The sequence below is a fragment of the Diadema setosum genome, chromosome 12, assembly GCF_964275005.1.
Source record: "Diadema setosum chromosome 12, eeDiaSeto1, whole genome shotgun sequence".
NCBI classification, from domain to species: Eukaryota; Metazoa; Echinodermata; class Echinoidea; order Diadematoida; family Diadematidae; genus Diadema; species Diadema setosum.
The window spans coordinates 14,115,784-14,135,448 of record NC_092696.1 but is presented as its reverse complement, the minus strand read 5'-3'; the positions used below and the strand labels follow the sequence as shown (position 1 = coordinate 14,135,448).

Genomic DNA, 19,665 nt, shown 5'->3' with positions numbered 1-19,665 from the left:
AATACGTACAGAACCTGGGACTTTATTGGTTACTTTTGAAATCAAATTCTGGGACACTATCTCCCTCACTATCTCAGCAAACTATTGAGGTAAGCAAACTCTTCTGTCAGCTATATCTAGCAGTTCAGAGTGTACCCCCCCCCCCCCCCACACACACACACAAACACACTTGTGTATTGTATAGAGATAAGGTGGATCTTGGTGGAAATCCCTTGATGAAAAGTGTGGCAGATGATAACATACAGTACCTGCAGGTGCATTTGTATGGTAATTAGTACTACAATTTGTAGTTCTACAGTACCGGTACCCTGGTTCTGTGTGCTTGGAGTGAACGGCAGCTTTTGCTTCTATTGCGTTTAACCGGAATTCCAAAAAGAGGTAACATTTATTGCAACTGGTAATATGGCTCATGTCATTATTTGACATTCTGATCGATTTCTACCTGATGAGTGCGTTATCATGTTAAACTTGTAAGTTCAGTGTCTGTGTGTTATACATTGAACAGTTAGTTATTTTAAAAACAGAACATAGTATGGAATTTTTGAATTCTCACTTCATTTCAAGGGATTTGCGGATTGATTATTGGTTATTGCTGTCCTTTTTTTTTCCGTTCTTTTAGATATTGCGTGCATAAAAAAGTGGCACCATGGGATTCCTGACGGTGGTGACTGTCCTAGTCCTGGCACCGCCAGTTCTCTACATCCTCAACTCTCTCCTGACCTCTGACCCCGAACCGGTCCTGGGCATCTACTCCCAGCGAGGACGCTGGTTTGGCCTTAAGTACTGGCTGTTCTACTTCATGATGCGGCTGCGGAAGAGGCGGGGTGCCGCCGGCCGTCCGGGCATGAAGGCCTCAGAAGCGGGCTACGGGGTCAAGCTCTACGACAACGTCCAGGACATGGATAAGGCACAGCCTTTGCCTCCAGCATATTTCTTCCCAAAGGTCAGACATTCCCCTTTTCTGTGATCATATTTTTGAGCCACTGTTTCTGATGAAATGCTGTTAAAAAGAGCAGCTTTACATAGCCCTGACAAATGCGCTTCAAGATGTTTCATGCATACAGTGTGACCATTTTTATTGGAAATTGTCACAAGAAGTGTAGAACTACAATTGTATGACTGATCAGTCCATCGATTACATCCCTTGTAAATAGGCTGTGGATGCAGTGTACTTCAACGGTTCAAACAAAGATGGTGTCTACGTTGTCACGGCGATCGCCCGCCGGCAGAACCAGCTGGCAAATGTCCTAACGTACCTGGTCCTGCCAGATGTTGGTGTTCTGCAGCTTCCTGATCATCCAGGCACGACCCTGGAAGACTGTCATCCGGACAAACACTCCATCGCCGGACTAACCATCGAGAGCGTTCAGGCCATGAAGGAGTGGAAGATATCTTATAAAGGCAAATTGAGGTAAGATACTAACTGTAGGTTACCATTCCAAAGTACAATGTACCCCCATTCCTTCTCTGCCTCCTCCTCCTTTAGCTCTTTCTGTTCTTCCTCCACCCTCTCTTGACTCTGAGTAGTCTGGCTGATGATAGATTAACTCTTCATGTGCCATGGTGGAAACCCCCCTTTGTGCCACATTATTCTGAGACAGTAAAGGTTTACGTTCATGCATTGAGAAAACATTCTGTTTTTCAAGTCTATGTAACTTCTTTAGATTTCTGTTGAGCTGGGGCAAATAGTGAGTAAAGTTGTAGAGAAAATGCCATGCTTTGCTTTGATGTATTATTGTATGACAAATCCATGATTGTTTTTCTTTCACATGACCAGTAGCTACATGACTGCAAAGGCATGACTTTTGCACACAAAACAGTGACAGAAACTTAGAAATTACTCTCAAATCCAGTAGAGAACACCTCTTGATAGTCAATCACTACATGAAATGCAAGCTATATGTGAGAGGAACAGAAGCGCGAGAAACGCTTTCATTGTACCGCGGCATTTGGCGATTTATCGATCAGATTAGGCGGATTATTGCGTTTGAGTAGAATATGCGAAGTTGGCACACCGTCAACTGAGTCGGACGTGCGAACGTGGCACATAAAGAGTTAAGTCCTGTTAGAGTGGTATGATGGTACACAAACTACAAAGGAAGGCGGCGTTACACAAGTGTATATTGTGAAATAAATTGTTTTGTTAGGGATGAAGCTCGGTGCTCGTCAAAATGAAATAAAATCAATGAGTGGATAAGTTGACAAATTTATTATTATAGAAGGTAGTATTCCGACACAATATTGCTGAAAGGCAATATTATCATACTAAGTCAACGTTGTGGCAGACATTTACCGGGGGGGGGGGGGGGGGGGGGGGGGGGGTGAGCAGATCAAGCTATCGAGTCCTTTAGATAACTCTCGTGAAGTTCGCAAAGTTGGGGTGTCCGCGGGTCTTACCTGCACAAAAACGATGGGCAGGCGCGTCACCCTGTAGGACAAGGATGGCGAGTAGTTCCAAAGGCGAGGCTCCGAGACCCGACCAGCGACAAAACTACGCAGACCGATGCCAAATAATGATGGGGTTTTAAAGAGTGGCATATGATGTCTGTTGAGTGCTGATAGAGTTGCGTGCAGAATAGCAGCTCGGGATCGATGCCTGCTGGATGTTGCGTTACAGTGATGCAGGCTGAACTTTTGTCCTGAGCCCAGCTCATTCCTGAGGTAATTAAAATATTGGGTTACAAAAATGAGGGGGCAATTCTATCATTCCTACCTTTAAACTTCCCACTGCCATTTGTCTGCCACTTTTCTGCCACATTCATCTTATTAACAAAAGGTATGTATCTGTGTAATCTATTCAATTACATTCTCATCTATTACAAATCACCCTCTTGTACATATTATAACTTCTATACACTGCAACTTCATAAACCAAAAATTGCCCTGTTGAATTAATAGTTTCCTCTCGTTCAAACCGCCTCTTACTTTTATTCTTACTCTAAAGTGATATATATGTATACTCCTCAAGAATACTGCATAATTTACAATAATTTTAATGCAATAAGCGAAGCATAATTAGGTATCATTCTCGTATCATAACAATTGTATTCCTTACATTATAGGTGTCTTGCTTCTTGAAATTCAGATTCTATATGAAATATGTATAAAAATTGATTACACTGCTTTCAGAATATTACAACTCTTCAGAATATTACAGCTTTTCACACTTTCCAGGAAAAAATACTTTTACTCAAATCATGTTTTACAAGCATTTAGAATTTTCCCCCACTTTGATAAAGGATATGCAAAAATACATAACAAAATGCAATTAGTATGACAACTTACATTTCATGGAGGGGTGCGTCAAGCTGGGAGAAATGGGGGCTTCTCCTGGCCTGTGCTGCCAGAAGTCACGCTGCCTGTAGTGCTCTGGTTCTGCCAGCCATGCACAACCAAGTTGCAAGTTTGGGCGTGTGCCTCAGCCTCAGCGCCTCCAAATCCCTATCACTACACACACATAGGAGCCGAGGTTGCAGCTCCTCAGCCTCACATCCTTCTGCAAGAAGCTCTGGGTGTCGTCTGTCCACTCTCACACTTTCTCTCCTATATCTTGGCACTCTCATACTCACTTGCATGCACAAACACAAAAGATTTTGCATCCTACACAATTAAACCCACCTGTGTGAAATATGCCAAGACCCTGGGCTATGTGTTATTGATTTGCTAGGCAGACTGGTAACTTATCCCGTTGCTTTGAATAATCCCTACCTGGTGAATTCAATATAAAACCAAAGAGGTTGAAGAGATGGAGTAACAACAGAGTTATTCCCTTTGATCTAAACACTAAACAAAAAGTAAGTTCCCCCTAAAACAAACCTCTGTAATTTATGAATCAGGAACCTTTGAGGAAATCTGAATACATGATTATGTAGCTGTATTTCTCGGCTACCTTTCATGTGAAATTCAGTAGATATCACTTGGTCACGCTTGAGTGAGCATGACTTAAAGTCAAAATGGTCACTTTTTGAAGTTCACAAGCCCAATTTTGCAACTTTGATTTGGTGATATCGGGACAAATTTCAATTTTCCAGGATAAAAAGGCATGCAACGTATAATTTATGTGCTTCTTATCGTACCATGTGACTTGTGCACAAAATTTCACGGTTGAGTGAACACGGGGTGAAAATTACCGATATGGCCGATTTGACATGTTTCTCGTGGTTATTTCTGTCAATTGAGATTGAATTCGTATGTTGAACAGTTTTTCCACACAATTCACGTAATTTCACGCTTGAATGAGCACACTAAAAACAAAGAAAAATAACAATTCAAATTGTGCAGTAAGAATTGCGATAATTTTGCGCACTGAAATCAAGTGTTTAATGTTTTTTGTATTGCGTTTAATACCACTGTGCATACAGTAATCACCTGACATTTCAGTCACGCTTCAATGAGCATGTGGGGCTGGAAAACCCGTTTTACCCTATATAATAAGAAAGTATTCATTGTTTTTTATGTTTTAGTTGCAATGTTGGGAAATTACTCTGATTTCAATGAAAAATAAAATTTCAATACAAAATCACATGGTGACATGCTTCAGTGAGCACATAAGATGAGCAAAGTGTGCGGATCAAAACCATTTTTCATGGCTGAAATTCCCATAAGATTTACATTTGTTTTGTTTATGAAGACGTATTCAGTGGTGTTATCGGATAGAGCCTAAAAAGTGAGTGAAGATGCTGCCCAATCTGTTTTATATTGCCATAACGATCGCATAATAGTCAACCAACATTTTAAGCAACTAACATTACCATCACAATCATCAACACCACATGAACAACAAAGGCCACTATCTCACCACAATCAATATCTGTCTCCAGACTCTCAGTACATATTTACAGCACCGGAGGACATCGATGTTTAACAAAAGTGAAATTTGGTACCATGTCAATGACCAATTGCATTTATTTTCCCTTGAGTTAATGCATGACTTCATGACGTCATGCACAAAGACAGCAAGAACTTAATGCCAAAATCAGTATTCAGTAGCGAGGACAAAGGCCTGGAGATTTAATTTGCATAATTTCTCATCTCTGCCCCAACAAGGGAATGTCATCAAACTAAAGGCAGACCAATTTCCCAGGAATACTTCAATATTTAATCAAAGGTAGCCATGGATTATAAGGGGGGGGGGGGGGGTTTCCGGCCCCAGGTACCCTTTGACGTGTAAAATCTTGAAGGAATGCCAAGGATCACTGAGACATTTATATCGGTCCTAAAACGCAATAATGAAATGTTTTTCAGTTGATTTTAAATGCAGAATATCAAAGCAACACCTGCTGGATGATTTCAATAAGATAAATCATTGTTTCATAATGTGGTCATTCAATCGTTAAATAAACCACATTGCATGCATAAGCCATTGTTAGCTTTCAAAAACATAAATTCCTCCTCTTCACATGAACTTACCATGGGGATTATGGCCAAACTGCCAATTTTTCATTATGTAGGGTACAAAAAGGGTTTCCAGCCTCACGTGCTTATTGAAGCGTGACTGAAATGTCAGGTGGTCACTGATATGCGTGTGGGTATTAGCACAATATTAAAAAAAAAAGCATCATACAGTTGATATTAGTGCGCAAATTATCGCAATTCTTACTGCACAATTTAAATTGTAATTTTTTCTCTGTTTTTAATGTGCTCATTCAACCGTGAAATTATTTGAATTGTGTGTAAAAACTGTTCAACACACGAATTCAATCTCAATTGACAGAAATTACCATGAGAAACATGTAAAATCAGCCATTTTGGTAATTTTCACCCCGTGTTCACTCAACCGTGAAATTTTGTGCACAAGTCACATGCTACGATAAGAAGCACATAAATTATACGTTGCATGCCTTTTTATCCTGGAAAATTGAAATTTGTTCCGATATCACCAAATCAAAGTTGCAAAATTGGGCTTGTGAACTTCAAAAAGTGACCATTTTGACTTTAAGTCATGCTCACTCAAGCGTGACCAAGTGATATCTACTGAATTTCACATGAAAGGTAGCCGAGAAATACAGCTACATAATCATGTATTCAGATTTCCTCAAAGGTTCCTGATTCATAAATTACAGAGGTTTGTTTTAGGGGGAACTTACTTTTTGTTTAGTGTTTATGTTCGAAGCTGCCGCTCAAAAATATTTGAAGCATGTGCCAAACAGGATCTGCCGCGCCGATACAAAGACAATTGACTCATGTCTCATTGCATAATCACCAGCCACTTTCAAAGGAAGATATGTCTTTGTGATGGTAATTACTTTTCGCTATCCCTTCTTATAAAAGGTAGGTAGTACAGACACGCGAACAAAAATTGAGGAAAAATGCTGAAATGAAGATGAAAATTACTCGACTGGACATACGCGGGCACTAATCTGATATATCTATCAATAAAGAATTATACTTGAAGATTATTACATTTTAGTTTCATTTGGGCGAATAAAGTGGAAAAGTGACAAAACCAGCTTTCGAGGATGGTACAGTTTTAAACATTTTCACATAATACAGCTCTGATTTACACTTTTGCGCAAATTTCTGAACGGAATTGACTTTTGTTTTACATGCTTTATTATTAAGTGAAATTTCATTTCATTTAATAAATGAATAAGCAAAATATGGCCAACATTATGATAGCGTTCAAAATGAATCTTCAGATTGCTCAGCAAGACGACGGCTTGGAACATCGATCATCAAAGGCACAAGTGCACCTGCGGAATTCTTTTGTACATCAATAGAAATCTGACAACTGTTTGAATAATTACAGCCAGTTGGAACTCCATGTATAAAACCTCCTTGATAAAACTTAGATGTGAGCATGATCCTATAAATGCAAATGAGAGGAGGGGGGGGGGGGGTAAAACTGATCACATTGTGACACTCCACCCTCCCTTCCTCCTACTCCCCTCTTCATCTTCCATATATGTTCCTTTTCTGCAGTTGTACCTGTCATCACTATATTCATAATGGTACTCCAGTATTAAACTAGAAAAGCACTCCGAGAGCGCAGACCTCTGCCAAGCAGTTACTTTCCACCGATGATCTTGCTCTTCCATAGAGATCAATGATTTCCACCCACTGAAAAATCGCCTGATTTCCCAATATAGACACCTTTGTTACGTCATAAACCCTCAGATGTGCAGCGCGCCTCGCCCCAGCAGAAACTAGAGCACGCACTTTAGTGCGCGCATGAAAACTTCAAAAATGATCAGCTTGAACTCCCAAGTTCATTGACCCTACGTGGCAAAATATCGAAAATCCTTCATAAAACCCATAAAAATTTCTGGATCACTACCAAAATTTAATCATCTGTTCCTTGTGTCATTTCCAACCTTTCCTGCAAGTTGCATCCAAATCCTTTGACACCTTTTTGAGTTATTTTGCACACGGACAAACAAACAAACTAACTAACAAACAAACCAACGGTAACGAAAACGTCACCTCCTCCCTTGGCAGAGGTAATAACAATTGTATGAGAGTATATACACATTGTAATTCCTCCTCCTCCTCCTCCTCATCCTCTTACTCCTCCCTTCTCTTATCTTCCTTTTCCCTTTGTGTGTTCCTTTCCTTACTGTTCAGGCGTACCAGTCATCACCATATTTTGTATGGTACTCCCATAGTATTGAAAGAATATTGTATGAGAGTATGCATTATACACACATATTTTAACTCCTCTTCCATCTCCAACCCCCCTCCTCCTCCTCCTCCTCCTCTTCCTTCTCCTCATCCCCTTACGCCTCACTTCTCCCCTCTTCCTCTTCATCCTCTTCCTCCAGTTGTACCAGTCATTGCCATATTTTTTTTTTTTATGATGGTACCCCAGTAGTAATAAATATTGTGTGAGAGTATACACGTTGCAAGTGCATTATGTGTCTCTTCTTACCACCTCTATATTTCAGACTTGTTGATGCTAAGAAGAAAAATTGGACAGAAGGAAAGCTCCTGGATGTGTCAATGGAATTCAGGTATGCCCCCTTGCAAGTAGGACCATGGTGGATCTGGGCTCCATTTCATAAAAACTTGATATGATAGCAACTCTTGCTGGAATGGCAATTGTTGTGGTAAAGACAAGAATCCAGCTTCCTGATTGGCTGTTGCTATGTGAAGTTGCCATTCCAGCAAGAGTTGCTATCATATCAAGTTTTAATGAAATGGGGCCCTGATTGTCCTTGAGGATTTCATAAGCTGATAATGAATTGATTAATAGGGGTACTAGTGGAACTGAAAGCATATATTCAGTCAATCAGATTGTGCATACACTGGAGAAAAAAAAAGTTATCCTATCAGTTTGACATACCCTGATTTTTGTGGTTGAAATTATAGGTACCCTTTATTTTGTTTTGTTTTGTGTGATATCACATCACCATGCAATAAAGTATCGTGATTATGGACACTTTTGATGTATTATCCGTGTTGTGTTCATCAGGATGGTAGTTTGTTGTGTAATCAAATTTTTACTTGTAAAAACTTTCCTGTGACGTAAAAGGATCCCAATTCCAGCTTGCATTAAGTAGCAGCATTTTCTTGTCTCCATAGTACATTTGTGTCCCCTTATCATTGTCTCCCTCTATCAGGTGGACGGCTTTGACCACATACTTCGACTTTGACACTGACCTGGATGCCTCACTGATGGCCGACACCATCGCCAGGGAAAAATGGTCCAGGCAGTTCTTTGAGGAGCTGAAGAGGTGAAGAAAGCAGGGTTCTCAAGAGACTAGTGGTTGTCCTTGGCAGTCAAGGAAAGATTTCCTTTAGGGAGTCCCATTAGTGTGACAGCGCTGGCACAAAAGTCATTAAAACATCCGCCAAGGGAGGAGGTTATGTTTTCATTACCCTTGTTTTATTTGTTTGTCCGTGTGCAAAATAACTCAAAAAGTTGCTAACGGATTTGGATGAAACTTGCCGGAAAGGTTGAAAATGGCACAAGAAACAGATAATTAGATTTTGAATGTGATGCGGAAGTGTCTATGGTTTTTATGATAGGGTCAGTGAACTTGAGAGTTCAAGCTGCGCATGTTTGAGGTATTCATACATGCACTACAGCGCGTGCTCTAGTTTCTGCTAGGGCGAGACGCGCTGCGCAGCTGAGGGTTGATGCCAATAACAAAAGGCGATCGTAAAGTGCTCTGCTGATTTGAGAATTATATGCGTGTGCATCACATTCATATCATTATCAGAGTCATTATTTTCATGTGTCTTTAATTTCGCAAATAGCACCTGACTCGCGAAATCCGCGACAGTGAAAACCTCACAAAATATTTGGTTTATGAGGTTTGCAGTACATTGTGTAGTTGTCTCTTCCCTTGCTTTCCTCTGAAAGTTTGTTTTTTGCTTTATTATATCGTTAGAAGAACTTATTTCTAGCTATACAAATTGTGCAGAGACCTTTCATGCTGAAGTTGGATATCAGCTATACCAAAGTTGATTTTGATACATCCATGCAGTATAACAACATGTGATTAAATGTTTTCCGATGAACTTACTTGTAAAAACTCACAGAGAGTTAAGTTTCAGGACTTGTCACTTCTTCAGCTCAGACTGACTGAAGAAGTATCTAGTCCAAGTCACAAACTCTGTGTTCTCGGCGAATTTCACAAAAATGTCCAGTCGGATAGAATCAACTACATGCGCTGTTTTCGGCCATACTCCTTTACCTGTTTTCTACCGGGCAGTCCTTGTCTTTTTCAAGTCAGCAGATGATATTGTACGAATGAGGGGTTGTTTCAGGTATTCAAACTCTAGTGCTTATTCCTGCATGACAGATCTCACCAGACTCACCATGAACAGTTTGGAAAACTCCAGGGCACGATAGAGGTCGAAGGTCACAACAAGCGCGAGGTGACGTTGGTTGGCATGCGAGATCATTCATATGGTAAGCCTCACCTGCCCACTCCCGGAAAATGGGGTGGAGTTGTGTGGTTTCACTGAATGTATCATGCCTGCCCCATCTGTAGAATGTTTGATCCACTTGTGTTTGTGGGGAGTTTTCAGTTTCCTGTAATGTTAGTCCTTACACTTTTCTATGCAAGGGACTTTTGACAGTGTGTACAAATCTATGGGGTTTTCTATGCCGATCAACACTCAAGGCGCACGAAGGGATGATGTGCACTCCCATGTGCTGTTTGAGTTTAAGAACTTTTACAAATTGAGGAGACTAAGGCGGACACGGTATCTGAAGTTTCACCAAATTCTGACAAAGAGCACAAAGAAAGTAATGGAATTTCAAAAAAATGTATGTTTTCTTCAAATAGTGATATTGGTTTTATCCATTGTTGATGTGATGTTTTGTCTTTATAGGTATATAGGAATCAGCGGACAGTCGGGCGGTCGGTCGGGCGGTCGGTCCGTTGCAAATCTTGCGTCGCGAACTACTTCCTCAGTTTTCAACCGATTCCCATAAAACTTGGCACAGATGTGTGCCTTGGGTTGTAGATGTGCAAGACGTATTTTTTGACAGTACCCAAAAGTACGTTGCCATGGTAACGGCATATTATGGGCAAAAATGGGTACAAATCTTGCGTCGCGAACTCCTCCCACAGTTTTTGATCAATTTTTATGAAATTAGGTACAGATGTTCATCTGAATATGTTAATGTGCAAGACACATATTTCCGCAGTGGCAAAAAGTGCATTGCCATGGTAACGGCATGTTATTGGTAAAATATAGGGCAAAATGCTTCATGGCAAAACTGCTTCATCAGTGTTCTTCCAATTCTCATGGAATTCATATTGAATGTTTGTCTTAGGATATAGGTCAGCATGACACATTTCTTGACAGTGACAAAAAGTATGTTGCCATGGTAACAGCTCACATATTATGAGCCAAAATGATGGAAAATTTTGTGTTGCAAACTACTTCCTCAGTTTTTGCCCAATATCCATGAAACTTGGTACAGATGTGTGTCTTTGGTTGTAGATGTGCAAGACGCATTTTTCGACAGTACCCGAAAGTACGTTGCAATGGTAACGGCATATTAATGGCAGAAGATCAAGGAAAGATCTTGCGGATTTAACTACTTCCTCTGTTTTTTGACCAAAGCTTATGAAATGTTGTTTTGACCAAAGCTTATGAAATGTTGTTTGGCGGGGGTATAAACAGTCGCTGTAGCAACATTTCTAGTTATTTTTCTGTCACTCCTTGACTTGAGCAGGTTTTTAAATCACTTAGGTTGCAAATTATTAGCCATCTGTTTGTCTATTTTTTTTTTTTTTATGACAAGTAACATCATTGATATTATTTCAATTCATTCAGCTTGTAGCCATGAACATTTTTTTCAATATCAAATTTATTTTTAAGTACTCAAGGCAGTGAACTCCATAGATGCAATGGAAGATATTGCAAAGGCAAAATCAAATTCTGAAATTTCTTTTCCACTGAGCAACTTCAGAAGCATTTGACATAATGTTCAAGAACTAGGAATGTGGACATAGTATAAAAGGGTAGATTAAACATCTTGTATGTTAATGTAGGATGATGTGTGGAAAGGTTAGGGGTCAAAGATCAAAGTTTGAAATGCTGCTGTCACACCAAAAACTTACATGGTCTGTCTCTTGATATGATAGGAAATTACCGAGACTGGAGCGAGTTGCACCGCTATGCCATCCACATGCTGCACTTAGAGGATGGGACGTGTATACACGCTGGAAAGATCTGCTACCCTCGCCGACTTTCATGGTGAGACTTTGTGTCACAAGACTTCTCTTTGCATCATAATGCAGATGTGTCAAAATTATCCCTGATATTACAGTGCTCTGGAGTTTGTTTGTTTGTTTTTTGTTTGTGTGTTTTCAGAAGAGATGCCATGTTAAGTCAGTGAACTGTTAAGGCAGTGATAATGAGCATTAATAGCAATTCTCCCTGTCGCCAATGACGTAAAAAGTACCCGGATGTTGATTTAAGCGTCATTTACAGTGCATTATGTGATAGTTCGGGAGCCAAGTCACTTTCGTTCTTACGCGCGTGGTACGCAATCTCTTGATACATACAGCTCACAGCTGTACAGCCGGCCGACTGTATTTTTGTGTGTACTTTACTGTTTCCTCGACTTGAATTTTAGCGTTTATATGATATGAAATTTCTCCATTCTAGAGAAATTGCTGTAAATACGACTATGGGTCGTTACTGCGAAGCTGGTTTGTTTGTTTGTTTTTTGTTTGTGTGTTTTCAGAAGAGATGCCATGTTAAGTCAGTGAACTGTTAAGGCAGTGATAATGAGCATTAATAGCAATTCTCCCTGTCGCCAATGACGTAAAAAGTACCCGGATGTTGATTTAAGCGTCATTTACAGTGCATTATGGGATAGTTCGGGAGCCAAGTCACTTTCGTTCTTACGCGCGTGGTACGCAATCTCTTGATACATACAGCTCACAGCTGTACAGCCGGCTGACTGTATTTTTGTGTGTACTTTACTGTTTCCTCGACTTGAATTTTAGCGTTTATATGATATGAAATTTCTCCATTCTAGAGAAATTGCTGTAAATACGACTATGGGTCGTTACTGCGAAGCTGCCATGTGCTGGTCGCACGACAATACAATAACCAAAAAAATCTACAGAAATATCCCTGGCATGCGAGTCGTGACGTTGGTGAAGTTTCCGGGTGACTCAACAGCGCGTGCGACTTGCTTGGTGCCTTGGAAGAAATTGCTTCGGAGACAGGATAAGTTCGAGATCGCGGTTCGTTCCCGATCGTGTTCGCGGCACTTCGACAGAGAACAAAAGATGGGCATTCTATGACCATATCCGGGTGGGTGAATATTTTCCAGTATTATTTTCAGCATATGTAGAGATGACTGATGTGAAAGTCGATCGCAATGATCAAGCAGTACCGGTATGTCTATCTTGTATGCGTGCGCTGCATGCTATATATGCAAGGCTTCGGGCAATGCGGGTCGCTATACAGTATGTATCACAGGGCTGGCTCGGGTACTGGTGCCTATCCGTGGCCAGCGCGGCACTACGTAGTACACATATGCGCACGCTAGCGCTGTGCAAAATATGCCCCGCACAGGAAGTGCCAGAGTCCCGGAAGTGCACTAAATCTGGACGAAATTAAAGCCATATCCGGGTACTTTTTTGCCTCTTGGCGATAGCGAGAATTGGTCGTGAGCAGTGTCCATCTCGTGTTACCCAACACTGTTTCCAATATGTGGGTCTGGGCAGTTATACACGTCAGACGTCAGAGGTAGTCCCATGTATTGTTTTCCACATTCAAAATATTGACTGTCTACTTTGATATCCAGTGTCACTCAGCTCCTTTTGTAAATCACAGACCCAAGTAGATGGATTTTCTTTGAAATATTGTGAATTACCCCTTTCTTTCCCCCCTCTCTCTCTCTATCAAAAGTCTGACGACAGGCTACGTGATGCGTCCAGGTGACTACAAAGCCACGCTGACCCACAGCACCTTTGACATGGTGACCACAGGGGAGAAGGAGTGGGCCATTCCAGACAAGTACAAGTTTAGCTTCATCTGTGGTAAGTCGGTGGTTCCAGCGGAGTAGAGTTAATCACTCAGAGCTTTGATAGGTTGATAAATTTACACCAGTTCTCGCTTGGGTGTGTTGTGTGTGTGTGTGCATTTATCTTTATGAGTTTATGCCTGGGTCATAATCCTTCTAACACAAAAGTCCTGTCTCACAGAATCATTCCCCAAAAGGAACAAAAACAGACAAACAAACAAATATTACAAGGTTTTGCTGTGATTTTTCTGTGATATGAATGTAAATTCCTGCTATGTTCTACTACACACTGTAATTCATATTAAAGGACAAGTTCACCTTCATTAACATAAGGATTGAGAGAATGTAGCAATATTAGTAGAACACATCATTGAAAGTTTGAGGAAAAGCGGACAATCCGTTCAAAAGTTATGAATTTTTGAAGTTTTTGTGCAGTCACCGCTGGATGAGAAGACTATTGCAGTGTATGATGTCACATGCGTATACAACAACATAAGGAAAATATAAAGAGAATTTCACAAAATTTCATCTTTTGAAAAAAGTACACATTCCCTTGACTCGTTACTGACATATGTTATGGGTAATATTATTCCCATTGCCTTTAGAAAGAGGCAAGTCAAGTGCTCTTTTATTATCCGAAAAAAGTGAAAATATGTTGAATTTTCTTTATATTTTCTTTATACTATTGTACTCATGTGACATCCACGCCTTAGTAGTCTCCTCATCCAGCGGTTCCAACACAAAAATTTTTACAATTTATAACTTTTGCATCGATTGTCAAATTTTCCTCAAACTTTCACTGATTTGCTCTACTAATATTGCTGCATTCTCTCAATCCTTATGTTTATGAAGGTGAACTTGTCCTTTAACAGTTATAACAGCAAATGAAATGATTTTAGAGCTGATTTTAGAGCATATTATTCATGTTAGATATGGGAGATTGATAAAACAGCGATGGTATTTACCTAGTTCTGCATACCCTATATTTGTGTTTTAGTGAAGTATGCTGAAAATCCTGTTTTCTCGAGAGCTGTTGGAAAATTTCCTCAGCATTTGTTCCCTTTCTTTTGAATGCATTCCAATGAATGTGTTTGTCTAAAAAATCTCTTGTACCTGTGCATTTGAATTTTTTGAGGCATAATGACAAGACAATAAGTGTTAGCAACCAATATTTTCATGTTGGAATGAAAAATCTTTGTTTTTCTGGTCTTGAATCTAATTCATTTTTTTTTTATCATCATCTGCAATGTGTATGGAAACAAAGTGGGCTACACAGGCTGGCTTTTCATTTAATTTCTTTTGAATAATTTCTATCCATGTGGCAATCATTTTAGCACAAGAAGTTCCAAACCATACACCCAGAAAATCCACAAATGTCCAGTACTGAGAGACAGATCTTTTGATTTGATATTGTTTAAGGGCCTCAAGTCATAAAAGTTTTCATTCATTATGAAATGAATGCATGAGTGAAAGATAATGAATGCTATAATATTTCAAATGATTGACAAATTACAACGAATCTGTGTATTTTTTGTTTTGTTTTGTTTTGTTTTGTTGTTTGTTTTTTTTTTTGGGGGGGGGGCTTAGTGTAATCAGCAGTATTTCCTGACATATTTTTGAGAATAAAGTTTGAGACAGGAAACTTGTGTGGACATGTCTCTCTGATGTTCTTGTTGTTTTGTTTCAATCTTTATTTTTCTTTGCTGTGTCAGGCAAGGAGAGGTTTGACTGTGAGGTGGAGGTCCAGACGGCCCCAGTCTTCTACATGGGCAAGAATCGGGAGGCAAAGCTCTTTGAGGGTTTCGTCCACGTCGTCGTGAACGGCAAGAAGGGATGGGGGATTGCGGAATACTGCTACCAGTGAGTGACATCCAAGTCTTAGGCCCGAATTCACAAAAGTGGTACAACTGAAACCCTGGTTTAAACCATGGACAATTTGTATGGAGCGTCAAGTGTCGCATGGCCTATTTCGTTACAAAATCAGTCCTTTTGTCAACGAAATTATTATTTCATAATGAAATAACATTTTATCAACTAAATAATCCTTTCGTTGACGAAATGAACATTTCGTCAACGCAATGGTCATTTCATCAACAAAATGACTGACTTCATAACGAAATAGGCCATGCGACACTTGGCGCTCCATACAAATTGTCCAGGGTTTAAACCATGGTTTCAATTTCGCTAATGTACCACCTTTGTGAATTCGGGCCCTAGAGTCCACTTTCCCACTTCCATGTTCAAGTTAGCTAGATTTACTTTCTGATTTCATTAAATGCAGAAAAGTCAGTAGAACACAGCTTCATTTCATTTTGAGAAAATTACAATACTGCTACCAGTGAGTGACATCCAAGTCTTAGAGTCCACTTTCCCACTCTTCCATGTTCAAGTTAGCTAGATTTACTTTCTGATTTCATTAAATGCAGAAAAGTCAGTAGAACATAGCGTTCATTTAATTTTGAGAAAATTTGGATGAGCAATTCTGAAGTTATGAATATTCTGCACTCCTTGTATAAGATTATAGCTATAACAAGATTTCGTTACGATGTAAAAATTCTAATCCCAAAATTATCATCTTAATATCTTTATGTATTTACTTCCTTTGCTGTAACAACATTTGTTATATCGAAAGAAAGCTGTAAGTCCGAAGGACTTTGTTATAACAAGAGCCACCAGTAATTAAAGTTTCGGTTAAAGGTATGTGTCAGCAATGTTACTACAAGGTAATATCAAGAGAATTCCATTTTCTATGATAAATACACATTCCGTAGACATGTTTCTGGCTTGTATGAAGATTGTGCTTTCTAATGGATGTTTGAATTGAGTGTTTTCGGGTTGTCCGTCCGTCCGTCCGTCCGTCCGTCCGTCCGTCCGTCCGTCCTTCCGTCCGTCCGTAATGAATTTTGTGGACAAGGTAACTATCAAAACCTGTTGAGGTATCCTAATGAAACTTGGCATGTATGTGTATTAGGGGGTAAAGTTGTGCCTATCAACTTTTGGGTGCACATGCTCAAGGTCAAAGGTCAAAAGGTCAAGGTCAAATACATAAAATTTCACTATTTTCGCCATATCTATTGAATGCCTGAAGATATTTTCTTGAAACTTAGTGTATACATGTATTACCCAATTAAGATTCTCTGGTGAAAGTTTGCGTCATGAGGTCAAAGGTCAAAGGTCAAAAGGTCAGGGTCAAATACATGAAATTTCACTATTTTCGCCATATCTATTGAATGCCTGAAGATATTTTCTTGAAACTTAGTGTATACATGTATTACCCAATTAAGATTCTCTGGTGAAAGTTTGGGTCATGAGGTCAAAGGTCAAAAGGTCAAGTAAAAATATCAAAACTTCTTTTTTTTCTCCGTGCCTTGGAAAATTGTTCAAGGTATCTTCATGGAACATAGTATATACATGTACTGACTGGAAGTGATTATCTAGAGAATGTAGGGTTCATGGGGTCAAAGGTCAGGGGTCAAAGGTCAAGTGCAACACTTCAAAATTTTACTATTTCCCTCATATTTATGCAATGCCAGCAGGGTTATTATTTTTCTACACATGGTGTATGCATGTGTAACCTAATAGAAATTCTCTGGAAAGTTTTTTTTTTCTTCTTTTTTTGCCTCAAAGGTCAAAAGGTCAAAGATCAAGTGAAAGTGCTGAACTAACTTTTTCCTCCATATCTCGAAGTGGCTCAAGTTATCTTGAAACTTAGTACATATTATGCATGTTCTACCTGAAAGTGATTATCTTATGAATTTTAGGGTCAAGGGCCAGATGAAAATGGTAACAATTTACTATTCAATTCAGAAATTGCACTTTTTCTCTACACCTGTACCTTGAAAATTACTCAATGCCTAAATGTATGAATGGGTCAAAGTCAAGTTAAAGTCCTTAAATCCCTAGATACATGCTCTCCTATTCATCCAATTAAACCTAGGTCAAGGAAGGTGAACATTCAACACATTTGTGACAAACTTGTCATTTCAATATTTTGCCAATTTTGTGAAAATGTAATCACACATTGTCCACATGTACTATCTAGACCTATTGGGAAAATCATGCATTATGGCGGAGGCATACCAGTCGCCAAAGCGACATTTCTAGTTCACTATTGCTAGAATGAAAATATTTGGAATGCTCTATATATTATCTTAAGTTTGTTCCGTTACTGAAACATCATATACATCATATATGCTGTAGTCTTCTTGTCTCACAATGATAACACATAGGTTTACTCATAATTTTTAAAATCTATAACTTTTTTAGGAATTATCAAATTTTTTCTCAAAATTGTTTATGCTTATATGATAATACATCCACGGCATTTACTTAATTGCTATATTTTGGGTAAATTTTCTCAATATAGACAGATTGAATTCAAGCAAACACTTTGATAAAAGCTTCATCAAAATTGGACATAAGACTTTTGGCAGAATGGCCTCAAGTGTTTTGCCAACAAATTAGATAACAAAGTTGTCCAGGTGGGAATTTACTAGTTCTTTCATATTGTACACCTGAGAATTTTGCCTATTGTTTGATTTGTTGTGGTTTTTTTTATTCTTTTATTTGTGTGTGTGTGTGTCTTCACTTCTGTGTTATCTGAAGCAACCGGGACGTCGACAAGGATTCCTCATAATATGCAGCACTGTGTGGTGGTGTAGATCATGTGATGGTGAGTCATGGGGAAAGTGGTACCTCACTGCAGAGACTGTCATCACCTGTGCCTCAGGTTGAGCCTCTATGCAAGGACTATGCGGGCAAGCCTCCACAATTTATCATCCGCCCACTTTTCGACATCAGGTATAATCGTGTATGACCCCTGAAAATGATTTCTAGCTTCTGTTCAAAATAGATGTGTATTTCATCTTTCTTTTATCTGAGATTTCAGGGTCTTTCAGAGGGAGTACTGAGTAATAAATGATTTCTGAATTACCAGTAGGTATTCAAGGAATGAGGAAGAAAGGTGCTTTGATGGCACATCATAATCATATGTGACCCGCTACAACAAAAGGATCCTAAAGTCGCTGACGGGTGAGCCGAGAAAATTGAGTTTGAATTTAGATCATCAAAATCTTTCAAAATGTTTGCGTTTCTGTTTTTGACATAATTTTGTAGTGTAATGTATCTTCCATCATCTGCCGAAATTTGAAAGCTAAATGAATAACGGAAAGGCAAGAAAATAGCATTTTCCTGGGCCATGATTTTCCGACTTTCAACAGAACAGAAACGTGTTCGAAGATTTGGATCTAGCGCCGCAGCAAGGCTCCGCCCCTAGTAAATAGGGAGAGATCTCATTGGTCAGTTTGCGGCATCCTGGTTACTGATTGGTCCTACGTAGATCGCTGGCGCTAAGCTTGAATGAAAATCGCGGAGGTTGCTAGGAGTATACCTTCTTTTGTCAAACGGTGAAAACTGTCTTGCTTCCCCTTGATCATAAGCGTTGGAAGGAAAACTTTGAAGGCGGTTTTCTCAAAACTCAGATTTCCTAAACCACTCGACATGCGCTGACAAAATCATCGATATCTCCACTACCGAGTACTTTTTATGAGTCATGTTAGATATGAAATTTAAAGTGGAAGAGTAAGGGAATAATGTCATGTCACTTTCAGAAAATTGTCCTCCTCGACTTTCGGATCCTTTTGTTGCAGCGGGTCGCATATGTCAAAATCTATGCATCCACTTTAATTATGGTGGTCGAATATGATTTATAGCTCCTTTTTACCATGGGCCTGCATTTTTACTTTCATTAAGTGTTCAGAGTCCTTTGAGGGCTTTATCACCGATAAATTGTGAATTTCAACAAAGAATAGGGGAAAAGAAGCCAGGTTTGATGGGGTATTATGTTTAGATTTTCAGATCTTTGTTCCATTGAGATTGCAAAAAGAGTGCAAATATGTGGTCGCTTTATTGCACAGAGCTACCATAGATTGTAGAGTTTGGGAAGTGATATTCCTTGACTGTATTTATGTCATAATTTCTTGAGAGCAGTATTTTTGAATTGAGACTTGAAAGGCAGTTTAACATGTGGTTGAATTTGTACTCAAGAGAATCACAGCAAGAGAACGAGACTTAGATATTGTACTTTTCCAGAGAAAAGTCAGCCTTTTTCAACCATGTAGACAATCATACAGTGCATTTCTGCCACAGGAAGCAATATATATATTTTTTATGCCTCCGCAAAGAAGTGGTGCCGGAGGCATTATGTTTTCGGGTTGTCCGTC

The 19,665-nt window shown here is 39.4% G+C and overlaps 1 protein-coding gene across 1 annotated transcript; it reads left to right on the top strand.

Annotated features, from left to right (window-relative positions):
* Nucleotides 1-327: 327 nt before the first annotated feature.
* LOC140236148 (uncharacterized) lies at nt 328-18,353 on the top strand. The gene is made up of 9 exons (XM_072316118.1): nt 328-943; nt 1,155-1,411; nt 7,884-7,949; nt 8,559-8,672; nt 9,747-9,856; nt 11,547-11,658; nt 13,330-13,460; nt 15,157-15,304; nt 18,050-18,353. The coding sequence occupies exons 1-9, from the start codon at nt 647-649 to the stop codon at nt 18,078-18,080; spliced, it is 1,266 nt and encodes a 421-aa protein (XP_072172219.1). The 5' UTR covers nt 328-646; the 3' UTR covers nt 18,081-18,353.
* The last annotated feature ends 1,312 nt before the right edge of the window (nt 18,354-19,665 follow it).

Coding starts and splice junctions, on each gene's coding strand:
- LOC140236148 (XM_072316118.1), top strand. CDS start 647: ATGGGATTCCTGACGGTGGTGACTGTCCTAGTCCTGGCACCGCCAGTT. Junction 944..1,154: donor CAGCATATTTCTTCCCAAAG/GTCAGACATTCC, acceptor CCTTGTAAATAG/GCTGTGGATGCAGTGTACTT. Junction 7,950..8,558: donor GATGTGTCAATGGAATTCAG/GTATGCCCCCTT, acceptor TCCCTCTATCAG/GTGGACGGCTTTGACCACAT.